Here is a 23289-nt window from a genome sequence, read left to right on the forward strand (position 1 = left end):
AGAACTTATGAGACAAAGTTAGATGTTACCAGGAGAGATGGGTCGTCCTGTCCTTGGAGCATGTCATGTTCAAGAGGCATCCAGGTGAGCGTTCCCCTAGCATGATGTCGGTTGTCCTAGGAAGATTAGGCATATGGTTGGTTGGATTCTCAAACTATTCATGACAAGGTCGTAATCCTCGACTCTGATGAGAACGAGCCCTATCATGAGTAATATCCTTAAAAGGCCACTGAAGCAATTTCTGAAAAAGATGTTGAAGTGGCTCCCAAAGAGAACGTTGATGTAGCTTCCGGAGAGAACGTCGAGGCGGCTCCTGGAGAGAGCGTTGAAGCAGCTTCTGGAGCGAACGTCGAAGCGGGTCCAGGAGAGAGCATTGAAGCAGCTTATGGATCGAACATCGAGGCGGCTCCTGGAGAGAGTGTTGAAGCAGCTTCTGGATCGAACATCGAAGCGGGTCCCGGAGAGAACGTTGAAGCAACTTCTGGATCGAGGCATCTCCTAGAGAGAGCATTGAAGTAGTTTCTTATGGAGAGAGAGCTGAAGCACCTTCTTCTAGAGAGAGTTGAAGCACCTTCTTCTGGAGAGATCTGAAGCGCCTTCTTCCTGAGAGAGCGTTAAAGCGGCTTCTTCTGGAGAGAGTGTTGAAGCGGCTTCTTCTTCAGTTTGACTTCCCCTTGGAATTACATGCTTCTTGATTGACTATCTTTCTTGTGTTGAAGAAGTCCTTGACTAACGGCGCAGGAATTTCGTGCTGAGGCTCAGTCCCCAAGCGCGATTTATACGGTTCTATCTTGTATGGTCGGTGGGTTTACCATACTAAAGATCTCGCCTCCTCGCCTCCGTGACTCTATTACTTCTCCATGGGAAAATAAAATATGCAGTAGTTAGGATTACCTCTGTACGTAGTGGTTGTTGCTATGGTGAAGCTCGAGATTGGCAGTCTTCATATAATGGAACCGATAGCTTCCTTGATGTTGCCTCATGGAGTGAAAAATAGGGAGACAGTCCCCTGCCCACGAGTATCCACTGAGCCTTCAACTTTATAGACGTTGTCACGCTGGGTTCATGAGGCCGTATTTACGTCTGCATTGCGTTTCATAGACGTCTAGGAACATCACTGGTCTTTGACAATACGTATGCTCTCTTGAGTATATCCTCGTCTTTGGACATCTTGGAATCATAATGATAGCGTGCTTGCATCTAAATTCACCATATTTGGGATGGGTAGTGCTAAGCAGTCCCCAGTTGCACTCCTTTTCCATTATCATATTTGGATCGTGCCTTTGAGGAGCAGGGAAGTTCCTCTTAAGTCCCAGGTGCAATCTCCTTTGGTAACGCAACTGCTTCTTAAACGGGAGACATTCTGAAAGCGTCTCTCATTGATGTTTCTGCCGTCGATACAGATATGGAATATGTTGGACGTTGTTTCATCATTGTGGCAGTCGTGCATGTGGTGCTGGAGTTGGAGTTGGAATTTGCGATTTTGGACGCGCAGGATGTTGTGTCTCGGTGGTTTTCCTCTTGCTGCTTCGGCGAAACTGCTTACAGAAGGCTGAAGGTTGTATTTCCTGTTGGTGAGATGTATGCTTCCACGAACATCATGAGGTTCTTCATTACTGGCAGGCTTGTTCTTTCTAGCAGGGAAGGTGCTGTCTGATTATTATTTTTTGGATTATGGTTGTAGTAATGAGGTTCAAACTCTCGGACTTGTGAAGATTAAATTTAAAGATTTAATAAAATTATATACAAAATTATTAACAATGGGTGCGAGAGGTAACCAAGACACTAGATTCCACTATTATGCAAAATTGAATGATAAATATTTCATAACTCTATTCAATTCTTAAGTCCTCTTTTATCTTTAATTCACTATCAATCATACAGATTCTCAAACATTATTTGTGAACCTTAAGCATAGATTATCAAGAGATTAAACCAATCATAACCTATCAAACTGAATAACAAATAATTAAGACAATCATTCAAACAATTTAAAACTCTGCAAAAGCAGCGATTAGGTGAATTATATAATTAAATGAAATAGTTACCCATTTATGTTGCGTGAATAGCTTCCTCTATTGCCTTGGTTACAAGGGAATTAGCTCATCATAGTATAAGTGCTCTCAAAATAATTTATTATGGCTCAAAAATGGTTTACAAATGATGAGAAGAAGAGAAAATGGTGTAAACAGCTAATGTGCGACCCACAGGAAGCGTCACACAAGAACGATACATATGAAATGCTGTAGTCTTTGGGAAACTACGACCCACACTCCACTGTCGTTGTCACTGTTGAAGAACGACAGTCTCTTACAGTCTATTGTTCTTCGTGTTCATCTTCATGCAGCAGCAGAAACAGAGTTCTGTTAAACTCTGGTTTCGTCTTCTCTAGCTCTCCCTAGCTCCCAAAACTCTCGACAACCCTTCTATGAGACCCTAGGATGCTATTTATACACAACAGGAGCAACGAATCACTCACAATAACTCCACATAATTCTCATTTACTCGGAAAATATATTTTTCATTTTCTTCACTGTCAGCCGAGATACGATCTTTTCCACCTCTTCTGCCTGCGCAAATGAGCTGTAATACTTCCATAAGTCACATACAAACTTTACAAGAGAAGATATCTTCCCCTGTTTGTCCACAAACTTTCCAAAATCGTCTCACAGTGCACCCGATAATATCTTCCCCTGTTTAACTTTGATTTCCTCCCACGGCTTATCTGGCCCATTTTTGATCGATCAAGTTGCTTACATTAGCCCTGTTTAGCTCTATCAAATCGAAAATTCAACAGCGTCTGCATGCATGTTTCCCGCTATTTTGAATTTCCAAATCGTGAAGAAGGGTGTCCCCCTAACCACTGTTGGGTTTCCCCTTATCAACTGGGGTGGAAACATCCTTTTTGGGGTGTAAATATCCATGGAGTGCCCTTATCCAACCAAGGGGTGCCTTTAGCAATTCTTCTGGGATATTTTCCACACTTTTTCGGGGTTCCTCCGGGACATTTCCGGGGTACTTCTGGGGCGCTTCCGGTATACCGTCAACGGAGCTCCAAACGCCGCATTTTTAACCAATTTCGCTGCAAAACCTTATTTTTCCAAAAACAACTATAAATAAATAAAACACCATAATAAGTACAAAAAAGGGCACTAACAGTGTATAGAAATGAGATATATTAGACACATAAATGCGTCTATCACTGTCGCAACTGAGCGTTTAGCAGCTTCACGGAGTTCAGAGGATGTCTGAAAGCGCAGGTTCTTCGAAAAAGCACGATAGACAGGTACCATCCTATTGATTCACAATTACACCACTTGTTGTTTAGTCACATTTGGATCGTGACCCTCCAGTTCCTGAATTCGGGACCTCTTGACATAATCATTTGGATGTTCGCTGTTTCGCTGAAGCATTCCTCTTAAGTCTGACAGAGTGATTCGATCAAGCTGCGGATTCTTTCTCGACATGATGATGCGAACATCGCTATCTTCTTGAGGCTGGTCCCTTGAGGTGTCGGCTCCAGTAGATCTGAAGACGTCCTGGGCTCGCTCTCGTCCGGGTTGACATAATAGGTGAACCTTTTATGATGATTTGGAGATGACAACATTCGTTGAATCTTCCGAAACGCTTCCTGTTGTAGTGCGGTCCAGACGAAACTTGCTCCTTTCTTCAGCAAGGGGGTGAATGAAGCAACAAGCTGTGCTAAACCAAGTATAAAACTATAGTTCACCTTGCCCATGAAGCTTTGGAGTTCCTTCACAGTTCGCGGAGGCAGCATCGTGAGGATATCCCGAGTCTTGGATGGGTCTATTTTGATCCCCTCAACGGTTATCTGGAATCCCAGAAATTTGCCTGAAGAGACGCCGAAATCACATTTCAAAGGATTCATCTTCAATTTGTATTCTCGGCACCTTTCGAATACTTGTCGTAGGACTCCTGTGTGGTCCACCCAAGCTTTTGATTTGACTACTATGTCATCCACATAGTCTTCGACTTGCTTGTGCATCATGTCATGGAAGATTTCCGTCATAGCGCGTTGATACATTGCACCAGCATTCTTCAAACCAAAAGGCACTCCAATATAGTAAAAATTTCCAAGAGGAGTTCGAAAAGCTGTTTTACTTGCTGGCGTCATGCTCATACATCCTTATCTGATTGCAACCGCTATATCCATCCATGAAGGAGAACACGGCGTGTCCGCTGGTGGCATCCACTAACATGTCGATGTTAGGTAGAGGAAAATCATCTTTGGGGAAACATCTGTTCAAGTCTCTGAAATCCACGCAGCACCTGATCTGTCCATTTTTCTTTTTTACCGGAACCACATTAGCCAACCAGGTTGGATGATGAATGGGTTTGATGAAGCTAGCAGCTAGCAACTTCTGAATCTCAGTCTTGATTTGCTCTTCTACCTCGTGTCTGAACCGCCTCGGGTACTTTTTAACCGGCTTGGATCTAGGTATGACATGTAGATGATGGGTGACCAATTTTTCATCTAAACCGGGAATTTCTTCATTCATGGTACTCTTTGAGAAGTACTGGTACTCTTTGAGAAGTTCCACGAGCTTCGTGCATTCATCCGTACACAAGGTTGAGTTGATGGAGATAGGCCTAAGAGATTCCTCATTCTCGATGTTAACGATTTCGAGTCATCAGTTGTGGAGTTGGTGTCATCTTGCAGCTGTCGTGGAGCATCTAGCACTTCTTCTTGTGGCTCGTCGTTGTTGTAGCATTCCGTTGGGTGGAGAGACTGGGCAGCAGTCTCCCCTGCTAATTGCTAACAACGACGTCGGTATACTGTTTTCCCTTTCTGGTCACGGTTTGCCACAAAAGTTCGTTCCCTCTTAGTGTGAACGTGGGTCATGGCTTCAAATGATGAAGAAGAATTTGAAGGCCTTGTCAGCAAAGATGCATCATGGGGCTTAGTCTTCAATGATGCAAGTCGGTCCTCCTCCCGGATTGACGCCCACATGGGGAGTGGGATGCAATGAACTTTATCTGATTCTTCGCGCGAAGCCTCTCTTGGTTCAAATAATTCAATTCCACATATTGGAGTGTAAGGAGACAATGGTGCAGAAATACGAACTACTTCTTTATTCAGCATAGTCTTAAGGCATTGGTGATACGTCGAGGGGACGATCCTATTGTCATGAAGCCATGGTCTCCCCAGTATCATATGGTAGTCCGGCTCATTTTCTATGAATTCGAATCTCACATTTGATTGGACGGGCCCTACAGACGAATTCAGATTGACATACCTGTACGTATTGGTTTGTTTTCCTTCAAAGTCTGTCATCGTGGTAGGCTGTCGCACGATCTTACTTGGGAGAACCTTGGCCTTTCTGAGTGTCTTGAGAGTAATCAGATTCGAAGATGCTCCCGTGTCGATGAGATCCCTTTTGAAATCTGGATCCTTGATGCGTGCAGTAACGTGTAGGGCACGGTTGTGACCTTCTTCCGCCATCATGTCTTCTTATGTAAATGTGACATTATTCACAGACATCTCTGGTGTTTTCGAGGCTTCTGGACGCAAAGGAGTTAAATGCACGTCTAGGGCTATCTTGTTGATCACAGCAAACGTCTCCGCCCGCTGATTCTTCCAGAGGTGTAAAAGTTCGCATAAACTTTCCACTAGAGAAGTTGCTTCCTGGTCCTCCGGCCTCTGGTTCATAGTGAAACTATTGACTTGAGGAGGATCGTTGCGAGGATCAGTCCCCAGTGTAGAAATCTCTGTGATAGGATAACCGATCATATCGGATGTCATCTTGATGAGGAGATCGAGTATGCCGTTTATCGTTTATTTGATCAGGTCCATGTTCTTCGTGTGAATCTCCTGCACTCACGCCAACTCGATCAATGTTGGGATTCTTGCAGTTACACCATCAGATACACCATTGGGAAGGGGGGTATCAACATTGGAGGAACTCCGACCGAGATTTGAAATCGTTGGGGGAGTCCTAAGACCAACCATTTTTGAAATCAGCCAAATGGGATTGGGTATTGAAGAAATTGACTTCACAACCGAGAGATTAATCTCCCACTGTGGTCGCCAATTATTTATGGGTGAAAATTGTTTCTGCGGTTTTTGGTAAATTTGGGTGTGTGTGGATGAGAAACGAATCTAAACCCAAAACAAATACACTGCACGGGAGTGCTTTTGATTCGAGAGATCAATATATACAATTATGGCCTAAACCAAGAAATGGTCGTTCCAGACTTGCTTCGGTCACAAAGTGAAGGAGATGGGATTGATCTTAGGGAGGGAAGCGAAGAAGGTGTTGAGATTGTGAAGGTGTTGGCTGTTTATGAATTGTATCAGAAAGATGAACTGGCTTGAAATAATGAAAGCTATCAGTTCTGGTGTTTTCTGGATACGTTGTATCAACACTTGGTTTCTCTGTCTTGTGTTGGAAATAGGTGAATGAACTATTTATACAAGTCATTGAGCGCAAACCTCATCTCGTAGGAAGTCGAGGAAGTGGAGTGATGGAGTAGTGGGGTCGTGCAAGTGATTGTCACACGATCACGTCTTTTCCCACTTTTCCCATCATTGTTAACCGTCCATGCCTCCTGACACATTCTTGTGATGGCGCGTTGCAAGCTGCACGCTGTATACCTCCAGACCAATACCCAGTAAGTATCCCCCAGTTTGTGACATGCTTGATGTCTCGAATGAGTGGATTCATGGGACCCACAAGAAGTAGCATACGGTGCTAGGTTAAATAACTGAGTTATTTAGGAAATCGATATTCATGAAATATCATGTATACTTTATGCATGTAATGCATTAAATACAATCAATATGTATGAAGCATTGCTGTTTTAGAGCTTAACAGAGTAAGTCGCGGATTAAGCGTCTTAAAATAGCTGCATGCCCAACCATCTTCGAGTGAACGTTTGGAGGACGCGTAGGCGAGTCATCCCTTGGCCGATCACTACTTCTGGTAGAGTGACGGACGGTGATCACCAAGGTGCCTCATTGGCCGTTTAACTCTTAGCCTAGGCTGTCCGACCAAGATGGAAAAGTTGGAAGGACGAGATGATTTAAGGCACATGTTTGTGACCGTTGATGGATTTTAGGGTTTTAAAGAGGTGCGCAAGCATCACTCTTTAGCTTGACCAAAATCAAGAATGGACAAAGTTTTTGGTGGGACCGATCGGGCATGCGTGTAGACGGCTTGCCGGTGTACAAGTCCATGCCACTCTGTCTCGCGGAGGTGCGATCTAGGCCACACAAACTGGAAAAGATGAGTGGTTATGCGTGATCGATTTGAGACAGAAATGCTTTGCCGCAAAGGATTTTAGGGGGTCACGGCATGCTATTTTTGGGCACGCGTTTCGAGGCTCCTGGCCATGGTCCACCTTGGCCGACCGGTTACATGCTCAGGTTGATCATGTGGATGCTCTCTGGACCTCCTTAGTCTATATCTATACCCTCCATCCGAGCTAGCGAAGATGGATGGTCATGATCAAACTGCATATATGTAATGCCGCAAACCCTAATTAGGGTTTTGGATCAGTCACACGTGCGCAACTTTGGCCAAACGGTTTGGCAGGCTATGCTCCTCCTTTGGGGAGACCGATCGTTTGAGGGACATGTTGGGCCGACGGTGAACTTATGTGTTCCTTCCCGATGGTCCTAGGCGTGATCTAAGCCATACAAACATGCTGGCGAAGTTGGATGGTTGTGATTGATTTAAGACGCTAGTGGGATTTCCGCGACCCTTTAAACATCACGTCAGCCACACTTCGAGCAAGCGTTCATTGCTCTAGGGCTAAGTCGTGAGAAAACCGATCAGGTGGGTGAGGAGTGGGCCTGTTAATGTGCATTAGCACTTCACTGATCAATCGTGGGATGATCTAATCCGCCCAACCAGGCTGGTGAAGTTGGACGGTCATGATGATTTTAAGACTTCTTTGAGCGGTCTTGCTCGTTTGAGCCTTCCCCAAAGCAACGCGTCCATCCCTCTTTGGGGATGGCATTTGACAGGGGTCAGGGGTATAGCGTGGTGTTCGACCGTCTAGGGCATAGGAGGGACCGCCGGTGAACATCACGGTGATTGCCTGCTTCTGTTAAGGTTGATCTAGGCTAGTTAAATTATGCGGTCAACTTGCGTGTCCGTGATCGTTTCTGAGACTGATACGGACAATCCATATTTTCCTTAGGAAATTAAATATGCCCGATCGGGCTAATTAAAGCACGCCGATACTAGATTCTCTTTGTTAGAGAATGGTGTAGCCTGTACGGGTATTTCGTGCATATCTAAATATCGATACTTGGAGATTCATGTTACTCTGCTGAGAGTAAACACTCATTCGTCATGCCGCGCCAATAATGAGAGTTCTGCTGAGAACAACACAGGAAATACTAGGCAAATCATGCATTAATTAATAATGCTATAAATTCACAGAATACTTGGGATTGTTGCTGCATGCACCATTCTTGGTGAATTTCGTGTATTTATTGAATTGCTTCTAATAAATAAAGTGAAGAGGTACTCATCACTTATCAAACGGCTTTACCCTTTGCAGGATATCAGCGTATTAAATTTGGTTTTACAATTTTAGCGCTGAACTAAAATCCACCATCAACACAAACCCTAATTTAGGCGAAGTTGCTGCACCAACCAAGCCAAATCATGCTACTCAAAGCATTGGGATTGATGTGGCAACTAGAACCAATGTTGCCAGAGCCATATTTGGGTCTAACACCAATATGCCAAAATAGTTGTCATGGCTACGCCAGGCGCCACTATCCCACTGGCATGCCGCTACATGACACTACACCATTGGCATGTGCCAATGATACCACTTTTCTACCATCAGGCGCCAACAGAGTGTGGTCATAATCAATGGCCACCCTTTCTCATGAGTTACAATCTCAGCCGTCCAAATTCGCCACAGAATTGACAGGCCTGTGGCAAGTTTTGGGCGACCAAGTAAGACAAGCCAAATAGCATCACGTGCTATTCTCCCGTGGAAAGTCTCCTGACTTTGACTTACCAAACATAGCAACCTGCTACATGTTTTCCATGAAAACACTCGAGACATCAAACATGTCACAAACTGGGGGATGCACATCAGGGTATTGGTCTGGCGGTTTACAACGTGCGGCGTGCAACACACCTATTATAAGAAAGTTTCAGAAAGAAGGGAAGTTAGTGGCGGCAAGAAGTAGTGAGTGTAAACTAAAATTTCTCCTTCATAGTGGGAACGTGGTTTTCTGGCATTTACACACGACCCCACTTCTCCATCACTCAATGATTCCCACTTTCTACGAGATCAGGGTGCGTTCAATATGACTTGTATAAATAGGTTCTACCTATTTCAACCAAACGACAAGAGTTTTGGTTAACAGGAACACAGTATCCAGAAAACACCAAAGAACTGATAGATTACATTCCGCAAGCCAGTTCCAAATTCTGATACAAGTCATAAAATAGCCACACCTTCAGAATTAACCATTCTTGTCTCAACACCTTCTTCGCTTCCCTCCCTAAGAGCAGTCGTTCTCCTTCACTTTGTGACCGAAGCAAGACTGGAACGACCATTTCTTGGTTTAGGCCAGGATTGTACAAATTGATCTCTCGAATCTAAAATACTCTCATGCAGTGCATTTGTTTAAGGTTTAGGCTCGTTTCTCATCCACACACCCAAATTTACCAAAACGAGCAGAAACAGTTTTTACCCATAAATACATGGATGGCAACCTTAGACTATATATTGTTCCGAGGATGAATCGTCCAATGCAGTCTTTCTTACATATGTTGATAATGATCGGGTTCATGATTCAAACAGTTTTAGCTATTCAGTACAACAAAATATATCTTCTTCAGAAGACAAAACCGGCCTCTTAATTGAAGAAATTCGTTTAAAAAAGGCTGAATTTCAACTGGAAAAGGATATGTGGATTAAAAGGATTGAAAGTATGGAATGTGATTTGTTTAAGTTGAAGCAGGAATAAAAAGACATGCGTCATATGATTGATCCTACTACTCATAAAAGGAATAAACGATCTTTTCCGAAAAATTCTTATAAGAGTAGTCCGCAAATGCAGAAAAACCCCAAATATAATGCGGAAAAGAAATAACACATACACCAGAAATTTTGTTAACGAGGAAACTGCAAATTCATAAAAACTTTGGGACCTAGTCCATATTTGAACTCCGTATTGTAGTAAGCCGCTACAGACACTAGCCAACTCCAAGTTAACTTAGGGATGGAATGTAGTTGAGCCCTAACCAATCTCACACTGATCAAGGTACGACCAAAAGTCGAAGACTTGATAAACCAATCTACCTCACACAGAAAATTCTATTCAATAGATAGATTTGTCTCCCACAGAAATACGTATGTGTTTTGTTTCGTCTTTTGATAAGTCAAGGTGAACATGAACCAATTGATACACCGGTCTTATATTCCCGAATAACAACCTAGTAATATCAATCACCTCACAATAATTTTAATCGTATGGTAGCGAAAAAAGATATCGTGGAATCACAAACGATGAGATGAATATGTTTGTGACTACTTTTTATCTTTCCTATTGGAGATTAAATCTCGAGAAAATCTTAGAGAAGATAGTACTCAATACGGTAGAAAAAAGCAAGATCAGAACACGCAACTACAGAGAAAATAGTTGGGTCTGGCTTCATAATCCCAATGAAGTCTTCAAGTCGTTAACCTACAGGATTTTGGAAAAAACCTAAGGTTAAAGGAGAATCGACTCTAGTCGCAACTAGTATCATACAAGAGGTGTGGGGATTAAGTTTCCCAATTGCTAGAGTTCTCCCTTATATAGTCCTCAAATCAAGGTTTGCAATCAATGCTACCTTGGTAACAAAATATTCAATATTCACTATTAGATGAAAACCTGATTAGACTCAAGCTAATATCTTTCAACTGTTAGATCGAACTTAGCTTGTTACACACAAAACTAACATGTGCACCTTCTTGGCTCAATAATAGTTAACCAAAGTTATCTATATGAACACTTTCATATCAACCTTATTCATCTTAACCATAACTAATTCAAATGACTCAAATGAAACTAGTTATAGAGTTGTTCAATTGTTTATATTCTCATAGAAGTATACAAGACACAATTGAAGCAATATCAATTTTGATTCACATGAATCAATTCATGAACATTATAGACATGGTTTGCAAAAGATTGCATTCCTTAATATAAAAATGTATTAGCTCATGAAAAAACTGATTTTAGAACATAACCTACTTAAGTATGCAAACAGGTACGCATACCTAAGTGGCCGGACTAAGTTTGGGTTCGCCAGTATGCGAACAGGTACGCATACCTCCAAACTCAGTTGAATTTCCCGGAACTGAACTTACACCAGTACGCATACGGGTATGCATACTAAGTTCCTGGACTTTCATTAACCAACCAGTACGTATATGGGTATGCATACTATGGTTCCCGGACTTGGAATATCATGCAACAGTTTAGCATACAGGTACGCATACTGTGTTGTATCTAATCATGGTTAATTGTTCTATACTCCCATTTCAATCATTGAAACATTCTTAGAAGATGACAATAGTTGTCTCACACAAACTATTAGCTTCAAAGAAATTTTCAAATGATCGAATGATCAATACGAAATATTCTGAGTTTACATCAAATGACTGTCTCACACAAATCATGTAAGATGTTACCAGGCGATTTTCACATGACCATCTTTTGACTTTCGTCAAGAATGTAAGATGAACTTGGTTAAAGCGAAAGCTTACCAACACATATTTCGAGAAATATGTAAGCGAGTTAAACTCAGCTCGAAATATCAAATGTGTATAATCGAAGTCTAAATAGATATACGAATTTTGTCTCAAATAGAATAGATAAACTTTTGAGTGATAGATGAGTTCAAGTCTCCACATATCTTTTGTTGATAAAGTTCCACAAGATCCCATTAATAGTTCTTCGTCTTCAATCGATGAACGCCGTGAAGTCTAATACTCAACTACACTTACTATCCTATTCCGAGACTTAGCTATAAGTAGACTATAAATCAAGAGTTATAGTTTTGGCAACTAAACTTGACAAACAAGCTTGAGATCGCAATGCTTGCAAGTACGACCAAGCAGTGCTCTAACAATCCGCCCCTCCATTCTTATCAGAAAATAATTTCGTATCTTCTCGCGATGGAATATTTAGGTTTAGAGCTCGTTTAGAAGGTGAAGCCTGCCTAACAGTAAAAATCAGGAAGAATTCAAGAGGAATTCTGTCAGTTTTCATCCTCGTTCTTTGAACTGTATCTTTTAGCTCGTTAATCCGACTGATGTGCTTTTTTAGTATGTTATACTAGACATCCATACGAAACTTTTGATATATAGCTCATGTCCAGATACTTTACGAGTTGTTCCCAGCTGTTCGGCCAACCTTAGGTGACCTTTTGGATATCGTTCAACCTAGTTAAAGTGATCCAATGGTGAGAGCGGAGCATGTAGGCTATAAGAAATATGATTGGACGGAGCAGAGCCTGCAGGCTATAAGCATTATGATTGGCCGGAATAATAGAAGGGCCACAGGCAGCTATCATGTTGCTTGCTCGACCAGCCTCAATTAAAACAGAGCTTGCAACGTAGAAGCGATATGATTGGACAATATGAAAGAGGAGCACGTGGGGGGCAGGAGCAAGGCCGGTCAGCCATAGGAGGCGCCATCAAGGTTTAAACCAGCCGACAAAGTTCGTGCTTCATCCGTGACTGACTTGATCAGTCATGGTTCCCTTTTTTTTTTTATTTTTAGGGTTTTATTCCTACTAGATCTATGATGAGCCAATTTCCTAGCTTGCCTAGGTTTAGTCTCGACCAATAGGAATCAAGATATTGTGCATGCTTTGTTTTTTGAGCAAAAAATCAATTTTGTGAGTCGACACAAAATTAGGTCAAAAATTGAATTTTGTGTATTGGCACAAAATTAATCAATTTAAGTAAATTTTGTATATTAACAAAATTACTAATTTTTCACTCTTACGAGTAGCATGGTGGTGGGCCCGGGAAAGCGTGAAAATTGAAGCGAAATGAAACGGGCCTACAGTAATACCGCAAGTGCACGGTCATCAGTTGTAGCTCGTGCAAGTACGGGTCGATCCACAGAGACTGGGTGTGTTTGGAGTTTTCTAGCTATTTTGGGCTCTTAATTTGTTGTTGGATTTTTGAATGGTTAATGGGCTTTTGAATACCAAAAGGGATATGGGTACCAATGAATTATGGGTTTGTTTGATAATGAAGTGAACTGATCTTGGGCTCAGTTGGTCTTGAAGTGCACTAGGCTTGGCCTTTGAAGTGCACTGGGCTTTGAATGTCAATGGGCTTTGAGTACCCTTGACAGTGAACTGGGCCTTTGGTGGACTGAATTAGGCTTTTGCCTTAAACCTGAATTGGACTGGGCCTTTAATTGAGTTCAGGCTTTGATTGAATCAGGCTTTAACTTTAAAAGTGACCTGGGCCTTTGTAATGACTGAGAACTGGGCTTGGTAACCTAATGATGAGCTGGGCCTTGAGCCGTGAGCCAAGCTCAGTTGCAGCAGCAGCAGTGGCTGTAGCACAGGACAAGAGAAGCAAGATGGAGCAGCAGCAGGAGAAGTTGAAGTAGCAGGAGAAAATAGCAAACAAAATGAAGGACAAGTGAAAGTAAAACAGTGGCAGTGAAGGAATGAGGAAAAGTGACAGTGCAATGAAACTAAACAAGAACAATGGAACCAAGGCCTAAGCCAAGGGCAGGGGTGTGAAGAAGACAGTGAAGTAAAAAAAAAAGGAAGGAAAAAAAAAGCAAAGCCAAGGCAATGGCTTTAGGCATTCATCTAGAGTGGGAAGAGAACCAGCTTGCTCACAGTCACTAGTGAGCACTAGTTTCTCCCCACTGCTCAATCAACTCAATGCTCTAAGGCTCTAACCTAGCATTGACACACAACAGTAGACTAATCCTAACATTTGGGAAGCTAACAGTTGACAAAACAAGAGAGCCTAGGCATACAACTAGAGTGGGAAGAGAACCAGTTTGCTCACAGTCACTAGTGAGCACTAGTTTCTCCCCACTGCTCAATCAATCCAATGCTTCAAGGCTTCTAGCCTAACATTCCATCACTTCACAATGAACAAACTTAACATTTGAGCATTTAAACTAACATTAACATTAAACAGAATTAACACTAACAGGATTATCATTAACAGGGGACAAACAGGAACAATGAACAATATTAACCTAAACATGAACCCTAAACAGAACACTAAACTGGACACTTAAACAGAACAAGAACAGGAATTACAGTGAGCAAAACATAAGAAGAATAGGAACAGTAAGCATTAAACATCAAGTAACAGGACATGGTATTCAGAAATTAAACAGGTCATGGAATTATAAAAACAGCAAATATTAAACAGAAATATAACAACAAGAATTAAACAGCACAAAATAACAGAATTGAGAACAAATTAAACATAACCCTAAAGATTTAAATTGATTTGAAGTTGAAATTGAAAATTAAAATTAAACATACACTTACCCAAATTTGGGGGAATCTTGGCTAGCCCAAGAACACCTTCTCTCTGCTCTACATCACCCCCTATTTATATCACCAAATACCCAATTTTTCCGAAACCCTAGAATTGAAATTAGGGTTTTCAATTTTCGAAATTTACTCACCAAAACTTTGAATTGACGTCGCCCCATGTCTTCTCTGCCTCTCTCGGTTCTTCTCCTGCTCCCAATCGCTACAATTGCTCCCTAATTTGAGGTGTTTTATCAACCCCCATCTAGGTCAGTTGGTGAGAGAGGTTAAAGCACTTCGAATTAGGGGGATGGGTCGTGTCGGGTAATGATGGAGATGGTGGAGTTGGTGGTAGCAGAGTTGGTGGCGAGTTGGTGGCGGAGCGGTACGGCAACAGGGAGGAGGAAGAAGAACGGAAGAGAAGAAGGGAATGAGAGAAAAAACTCTCGATGGTTTTTAGGGTATAGGAATTTTCACTGTGGAGCATGTACATCGGAGATCATGATCAGAAACGTTGAGCGTTGGATGCAACTATGGTTGGTAGATCTAACGGTAATATAAGAGATGAATCACTTCGACCGTAGGATTGTGAAATACAACGAAGTCAACGGTGTTAGATGATGTTAGGTACTGTAGTGTAAATCGGGAGTATCTAATTTTGATGCACAGGCATAGGAGCGACCGTTGGATTCAACTACAATCTAATCTGAAGGCTTGGAATTTAAGCGCTGTGGTGTTTGGCAGAGACTTCAGATTTTGATGCTCTATGAATGAGCGACCGTAGGATGATGAGTTGGATCCAATCTGACGGCTGAGAATGGAGGCGGTTTTGGTTATAGAAAATGGGTTTGGGTAAGGGTTTTGGGCCTTGGGTATGCCAAGCCCATATCTTCTTTAAGCACAATTCTTCCTTCTTGAGCCCATTTCTAGTCTTTTGGGCTTATGTGCACCATTCTTCGCGGCTTCCTTGCGTAATCTCTTCCTGCTTTTCACTATTTTTCTGCTCTTTTCTGCTCCGCAAGTCATCCGACTTTATTTATTACCTAAAAATGCAAAATTAATTAATAAAAATATTTATTCTTGAAAACAATGAAAATGCAGAATATGGGATAAAATGTAGAATTAATGCGCAAAAGATGAGTTAAATGCCAACAAAAAGGGATAAATATATACAATATTTGGCACTCATCACATGGCGCTGGTTTCATTGACACAACCTGCGAGCTTCTAATCAAGTACCTTCATGCATATCTTAATTCAGACACTTCGGGAGATTCATGTTACTCAGCTAAGAGTGAATCATTAATTGTCATGTCATGTCAGTATTAAGAGTTCAGCTGGGAACACAACATAAAATAGGTACTCAACAGACTCCGCATTAGTGAATAATGCAACTAGGAGCTTAATTGCGCAGTAGGCTCCGCATTAGTGATAATGCAACTAGGGATTAATTGCGCAGCAGGCTCCGCATTAGTGAATAATGCAACTAGGAGCTTAATTGCGCAGCAGGCTCCGCATTACTGAATAATGCAACTTGGAGCTTGATTTTAATAAAATTGTTTGTACCGTCTATAAAATAGACGGGAGGCCCGCAAATCAAGCCCGTGAAGGAATATTCCAGAAGTTTCCACATACATTGTTCCCAAGTTGCTTGCATATCAAAATTTTATCTGAATTAGGGTTTGTTTTATTAAAAAAAAGAATCATCAAATCATCGTGTTTAGTGCCTAGAAGTAATTTTGGGTACAAACAAAAATTTATAGAATACTTGGGATTATTGCAACATGCACCAATATTATTCTAATAAATTTCGTACATGTAAATACTAAATTACACAGTACATATGTAAGCATAGACACTCATCAGCTTTTAGTGGCTCTACTTCCTTACAAAATGAAGGCGCATAAATATGGAATTTTACAGTTTTCGCCCTAAGTTAAAAACCACCATTAACAACCACGTGATCATGCAATTATGACAAAACATGTGTAAATCACATCAAGTCTAGGATAAAGGCTATAACATGAATTATAGGTTCTTATAAAACAATCTATTCTCTCAAGGTTTCGTAACCGGTTTCACAAAAGTATCCCTCTTTCATAATCAAATTAGGGTTCGACAACCATGTTTTCTTCAAGATTTTCAAGCAATGAGGATGAAGTCTAGACTGTGCAATTTCCCACAAGGGAAATCCGGTTTGAATCATTAGAGAGTGATTCATGTTAGGACAAGTGTGAAACTACAACTTGTGCGACAATCTTCCAGGTTCTCAATTTGATGAATTATCTCTCAAGTTGAACATTATGTTAGAACAAGTTCAAGCGCTAAGATGTGAACTACAATCTTCTACAAAAAAGCTTGAGGAAAAGATAGAACTTGTTGAATCGAGATTTGACCTTATTGAAGAGGAAATTGATGAATACAGAAATTATAAGAACAATCTGGGAATCTTGGAGTAAACTATTTTAGTTCATTTTTAGTAGGAAACTTAGTGTGGGAATTTATTCTTGTGTTCAAGAAGGATAACCAGGGTTTGGTATGATGGGTGTTGATTAAAACTCATATGATGGACCTATGTGTTGAAAGGTCAAGGGATGAGTTCCCTTGTATAGTTATGGACCTTTTTTTTGATTTCTTTAACCAGAATGCAAAATATAAATATAAGTCAATTTGTTGCTTAATATTACCTTTTATGAATCAGGACTTAGTTACTGAAGTTGTTGCAGTATAAATGGCGTCTTTTCTCATCTTCTACTCATGAATTAATATCCGATAACAGTAAAGGAAATTATTATGCTGGAAAAAATTTCGAACTAAAGATGGTTCATGGAATTTACTTGTGTGTCACATAGAGAAGTAATAACTACGTACCTACTAACTGTGTATCATGGACTGATGTTTGGTGAAATCTTGAATAGATGGAAATTCAATACAAGTTCATTAAAGATTGAATTTGTTTTCCCATGAACTACTGATCTTGAACTAGTACAACTTCATTAAAAATGACGAATTCGGGCACTAGTGTACCGTACGCTGACAGTGTTGGAAGTTTTTTTTTTTTTTTTTTTTTTTATGTTTTACTTTGTGCCCGTGAAGAGTTAGTTGTCAAAATGGTTAGCAAGTTATCCGTATTAAATTGGATTTTCTAAAAAATGATTATAATGGGAAAGGATTTTATTAAATCCAACCCAAAATCTGCTTTCCCTCTAGTAAATGTGGCTTCCCCCTAACAATTATCTATTTAATCATTGTTGGTTTAATGTACTTCAAAGTCTCATGAGATATACGTGTCCTTTACTTTTTTTGAATTGAACTGATATCTCATATATATGCTCAAAAGCTGAATCTATTAAGTTCTACGAACTAAAAATAGAACAAGCTTTGTGAGAATTTCTCGAAGTATTAATTTATGTCAATGTTTATGATACAAATCCATGTGAAAATGTCCGAAAAAATCCTTCTTTTTCATTAAAGTAAGGTCATTCATGTTGCTCTTTTGGGAATGACATCAAATACAGAGAGTTCTTAAGTGAACTTGTGCTTAATTGCTATATCTTTGTGGAGAGAGTAGATGTGGAATTTAAAGGGGATGCTTGTATCTTAAATCTCCTAGATGAGACGCTAAGTATGTTATACTCTGTGATATCATCTAAATTAAAAGTTGATATGTGTTTCCTTTAAGTTTTGAAGCATTTTTTGTTTGAATTCATTACGATCCCATAGTTTTTGTACCTTTGCCAATTTTTATTGACAAAATGGGGGAGAATTAATTAGTAGTTTCGCATTACATACATATGGTTTATTGATCATTATGTAAGGGGGAGTGAATCAACATCTATAGGTTTCACCTATTATGCAAAAGATGCAAGTATTGACTAAGGGGGAGAAACATATCATTGTAGTATTACTTCGAAGTTGTGATACAATTGAACTTTGGAGAAGATAATAATATTATGTTTCTGTATAACGAAGATTGATAATATTTGTTTTCAAAGTTGTTATTGAAAACGTGGGGGTACCAAAATACCCCACCAACTTTTTCTTAGGAAACATGTATGAACTAAACTCGAAATACAATTTTGAGAGTTCAACTTAATGAATCTCAATCAATGAATTATATGAAGAGCTTATATCTATTTCTCTCTCAATTAGAATGTTTATAGAAGGAAGTCCGTGAACCTAATTATGTGTAAGACTACTTGGACGATTCCAAAGATCAATATCCAAGAATCAATCAAGTCGTATCCAATAAACAATGATGAATATATCTACTTTGATTGATTTACATACAACCTGTGACATTTCAATTATAAAGATAAACAATATAATGCGAAAAAGAAATAACACAGACACCAGAAATTTTGTTAACGAGGAAACCGCAAATGCAGAAAAAACCCGGGACCTAGTCCAGACTTGAACACCAAACTGTATTAAGCCGCTACAGACACTAGCCTACTATCAGAACTTCGGGCTGCAATGTATTTGAGACCGAATTAAACCATCATATCAATTCAGTTACAGTCGCGCTCCTTACGCCTCTTTAATCCTAGCAGGACTCCGCGTAATTGGTTCTCTTAGCTGACGTCCTTTACAGCCTAAGAGTTGCTTCAACTCAATTGAAGAATTTAAACCACTCTTCCTCCCACAGATAAGCCTATATGTGATTTCCGTTCTGATCAAAGATAAGGTGAGGTAGGAAATCGATAGAAATAGACAAAGTCTAGCTAACCTCAAAATCCGATCTTATGACTCCGGAAGAGCAGCCTAGATTATTATTCACCTCACAAGTCGAAACTTGTGGAATCACAAAGTCTTAGACGAAGATACTTTATGATTTCTATATATATATCTTGTTTGAGTGAGCAACTCAACAATCAAAACAAGATCATGATACACAAACTATCAAGATAAAGATAGTTGGACCTGGCTTCACGAATCCCTAGATGAAGTCTTTTAGTCGCTAAACCCTAGAAAGGGTTTTAAGGAGAGCACGACTCTAGTTTACAACTAGGACACACAAGAATAGTATCAGGGATTCAAAGATCCAAGTTGTTTTAGGTTCTCCTTATATAAACTTTCCAGACTAAGGTTGCATTATGTTTAAGCTAAGATAGCTTTGGAACCAAACAATAAATAATCACGGATAGATGAAAAAATTGACTTGAGATTAACATAGCAAAATACACTCTGGTTAGGATGAACCATAACCGAACCGTGTACAACGACTTGTTCATGTACAGTTAGCCGAAACTAACCAATTGAATAATAAAGAGGCGTAAGGAGCGCGACTGGATAGTGTATAACACTTTAAGACTTTTCTTGAATCACACATATGATCAAAAATGTCTAGATAGTGCTTTTAGAGAGTTACTCAAATGCCGATTATCTCCTAGAAATAATTCTGATGCATCTGAAAATATTCGACATGGTAAGTATGTGTACCGGGTACGTGTACTATACTTGTTCATACTAGGATTAAAGAGGCGCGCTCCTGCTTTACATACTAGGTATGTGTACCTTTCCTGGTTCACGAGTTCACAGACTTTTTATGGTATGGATATCGGGTATGCTTACCCAAAAGTCGATGCTGAACTATAGCTATGCAGGTACGTGTAATGGGTACATGTATTGCGGCTCCAGACTTATAACAGTTCTCCTAGTATGTGAACTGGTATGCACATTGTCCTGTATCCAGATTAACAATAGTTTTATATCTCTCTAATAATCGATTCGAAACATTCCCGAATAACATCAATGACACATATCACTGTTCCAGATTATTTTTAAATGATTAAATCTTGAGTCATAATTAGGTCATAAGCAATAAATTGATTTTCACCAAATTCATCAAATATGAACAAATGTTCTTAAGCTTAACTCATATTTCGAGAAAATATATAAGATAAACTTGACTCGAAATTTCTATTATGCATGTAGTGTCTAATTTAATCATGCGACAATATCTCAAAGATAAAAATGTGAAAACTTGAATACTTTTTTTTTTCCTGAAAAAGAGGCGAGCTTTAAATATTGATAATAATCTTCGGATTCAAAATTACAAGTATTGGCCAAGGGGTCTTCAACAATCACAAGTATTTCAAATAGACAATCCACACACTCAAGACTTTTAATAATATAGATACATGACACAATAATCAGGAGAAGACCTCTAACCATTCCAAATTAATAAGAGAACAAGTTTAAGTGGAAGGTGTCCATAATCTTTCCGGGGATAGTAGTTTCGAGAGAGTTCCTTCCAGTATTCAATGAAACGATCCGCAAGCTTGGTTTAAGAAATTCCTGAAGCTCATACTTTGACCTAAATTTCAAATGAAACGTAAATTAAACAAGTACATTTCAATAATCTGAAAAACCAGTTACACTAACTTTATATCTTTTGCGTCACTGATTCAATCACTTGAAATGGAAAAAATGTTGCAAGTATAGTATGGCAATATTATAAAAGGAAAAAAAGAAGGAACCAATTTTAGAACTTTCAAAAAACAAGTTTGTGGAGCAATGGTTAACACATTAATCTAGCATACTGAATGTATCTCTGCTTCAACTCCATGGGAGTCCATAACCTTAATCCATCGATATAGATAACTATCATACTATTTTTCCCAAAAACTCCAACGAAAGGAGACACTACTTTATCATAACAAAGTCTATAGCACAAGCATTATTCAGGAAACCTCTATCCAGATACCAGCAAAAAGCAGAATTTGTTCCATAAGTCACTAGCTCACCAACACCTTACATCACAGATACAGTATACCAAACACCATGGGAAATGGAAGGGGTAAAAAAACTGTTTATCTATTGGGAACTGGAGACAAACATTGGCTCATGATTTCTAGGGTGTTGAAATTAATCTGGGAGAGCATTTGCAAATATACAGATACCAGATAAACATTGTCTCATGATTATCTATTGCGTAAATAGAGTTATTCAGTGCCCGAAGGCTGACACACACTTAAGCTCTTGTTTGCATATATGGATTTAATTGAAGAAATTCACAAGAATTCCAACATGGAAAACATGCAAGATAATAGCTTGTTTGATTATCTTACAAGCCGACGGGGTACAAAACTAACTTGGAACTTCGCAGGGAGTTCTTCAACCCTGCACATCGAGAATTTCTCTACCTTTAGTCCTAATTTCAACAATCTTGCAGGTGGCATCAGAGCCTTAGTATAATACGGGTGACAAACCCCAAATTATGCTGTCACAAGGAAACAAAATAGCCACCATACTTACAAGCTAATTGTTTAGGTGAGCCTATAAACCCCCAATTAAGAATCAGAAGCTGTACTTAATTCTTCACCTATACTTCTGTGGAACAACGTTTTAAAGGCTTCACTAATTCCCAAAATAAATTCAACTGATAAAGAAAGAAAGGATAATAGCAAGAGGGACATCAAACACAAGATGCATGCACTTGCATGAGCTGGCACCCCACAAACACCAACCTAATGCCGAACATGATTACAACGAGACAGGACACAGACATGGTGAGATACTAGAAAAGTTGGACATGACAGTGCATCTAAGGTTATGTTATTTACTATTGGTACTGAAGAGTGAAAGTCGTTTGAGAGTATGTCAAGCTTTTATGTTATTTATAAGAAACCGTGTCTAATCCTCATCCAGAGACAAATGTGGTGTGTACAGCACAGGTGCAAGAAATGTTGAACGCGTGGTGAGATGAGCACGCTGACCTATATGGAAATATGTATCCATGCTTCTTAATGCAAACACATGAACAAACACACTCGTTTATATGCAAGTATTAACATGCTGTTCACCAGGAAAATTGACACACCTGATGAACTTGGAACGTTGTTCATGACTTGAATCTGCTCCAGGCTTTGTGATCCCATCAGGTATAAAAGCCTCGTAGACTGAATTAGCAGAAGAATTTCCACCAACCTCAATCATGGATTCAATTTCTTCATCAGACCAATCATCTAAGGTGACTGATAAGACCTGAATTGTACAAGTAAAGCAAGAGCATCTTTAGAAGAAGAATAGTTGAAAACAGACCCTAAACTCCTAGGGGTTTGTGAACACATAAATCACGAAGGGGTCTAAATATTCACAATCAATGTTCACACCCTAAGTAAGTCTCGCGCTGATATTATTATGGTATTGATTCCTCGGCTCAAAATCTTCGGGTTTATCGTAGCCTCCTCTGAGAACCTCGCGAGCGGCGTTTACGCAGGGGAAGGTAAAGAAAACGAAGCATAAAAGTAAAACTCATGGAGCGTTAAGCAGAAAATAAAGTGCTGAAACATAAATAAGATCGGGATTTACGTGGTTCAGCACTAAGGCCTACATCCACGGGGTTGTTGTTTCACTATGTATTTAATGGTTACAAGGGTAGTCGAGTGACTTTGGGGTTTACATAGGTATATGAATTCTAGAGAGCTAACTTACACTCGTAGTTTCTCTCTCCTTCTCTTTCCTGAATTTTTCCTCCCTCCCTCACTCTTGGTGGAGAGGGGGTATTTATAGGGTTAGAGTGTGGGACCCATTTCTGAGGGCCGTTGGAACCTTATCTTCTTGTGTTTTGTGTCCATCACGCAGGGGTCTTCGTTTGTAACTTCATCACGCAGTGTCATCCTCGTTCGTTCCACGGGTTGATCGACACGTATGCTGCTCAGAGTGTTTAATGCGGGTAGTTGAGGCGCCTGCTCGTGTCAGGCAAGTGTCTTCTGCCTCTGTCGCGTCCATGTCAGTACGCCTTCTCTGCATCGTTGATCTTGGCTTCTTT

General features: G+C 40.0%; 1 protein-coding gene across 1 annotated transcript; it reads right to left on the minus strand.

Annotated features, from left to right (window-relative positions):
- Positions 1–20596: 20596 nt before the first annotated feature.
- On the minus strand, positions 20597–22496 carry LOC113286455 (ADP-ribosylation factor GTPase-activating protein AGD12-like). The gene is made up of 2 exons (XM_026535079.1): positions 22339–22496; positions 20597–20832 (listed from the first exon to the last, which is right to left on the minus strand). Exons 1-2 carry the CDS (start codon positions 22452–22454, stop codon positions 20697–20699), a joined length of 252 nt encoding a protein of 83 aa, XP_026390864.1. The 5' UTR covers positions 22455–22496; the 3' UTR covers positions 20597–20696.
- Positions 22497–23289: the final 793 nt, after the last annotated feature.

The sequence above is a fragment of the Papaver somniferum genome, chromosome 6, assembly GCF_003573695.1.
Source record: "Papaver somniferum cultivar HN1 chromosome 6, ASM357369v1, whole genome shotgun sequence".
NCBI lineage: Eukaryota > Viridiplantae > Streptophyta > Magnoliopsida > Ranunculales > Papaveraceae > Papaver > Papaver somniferum.

Excerpts from the sequence above, each read along its gene's own strand:
- LOC113286455 (XM_026535079.1), bottom strand. The coding sequence starts at position 22,454 with ATGATTGAGGTTGGTGGAAATTCTTCTGCTAATTCAGTCTACGAGGCT. Across the intron at positions 20,833-22,338 it reads CAACGTTCCAAGTTCATCAG|GTCAAAGTATGAGCTTCAGG; the intron begins GTGTGTCAATTT and ends TTTGAAATTTAG.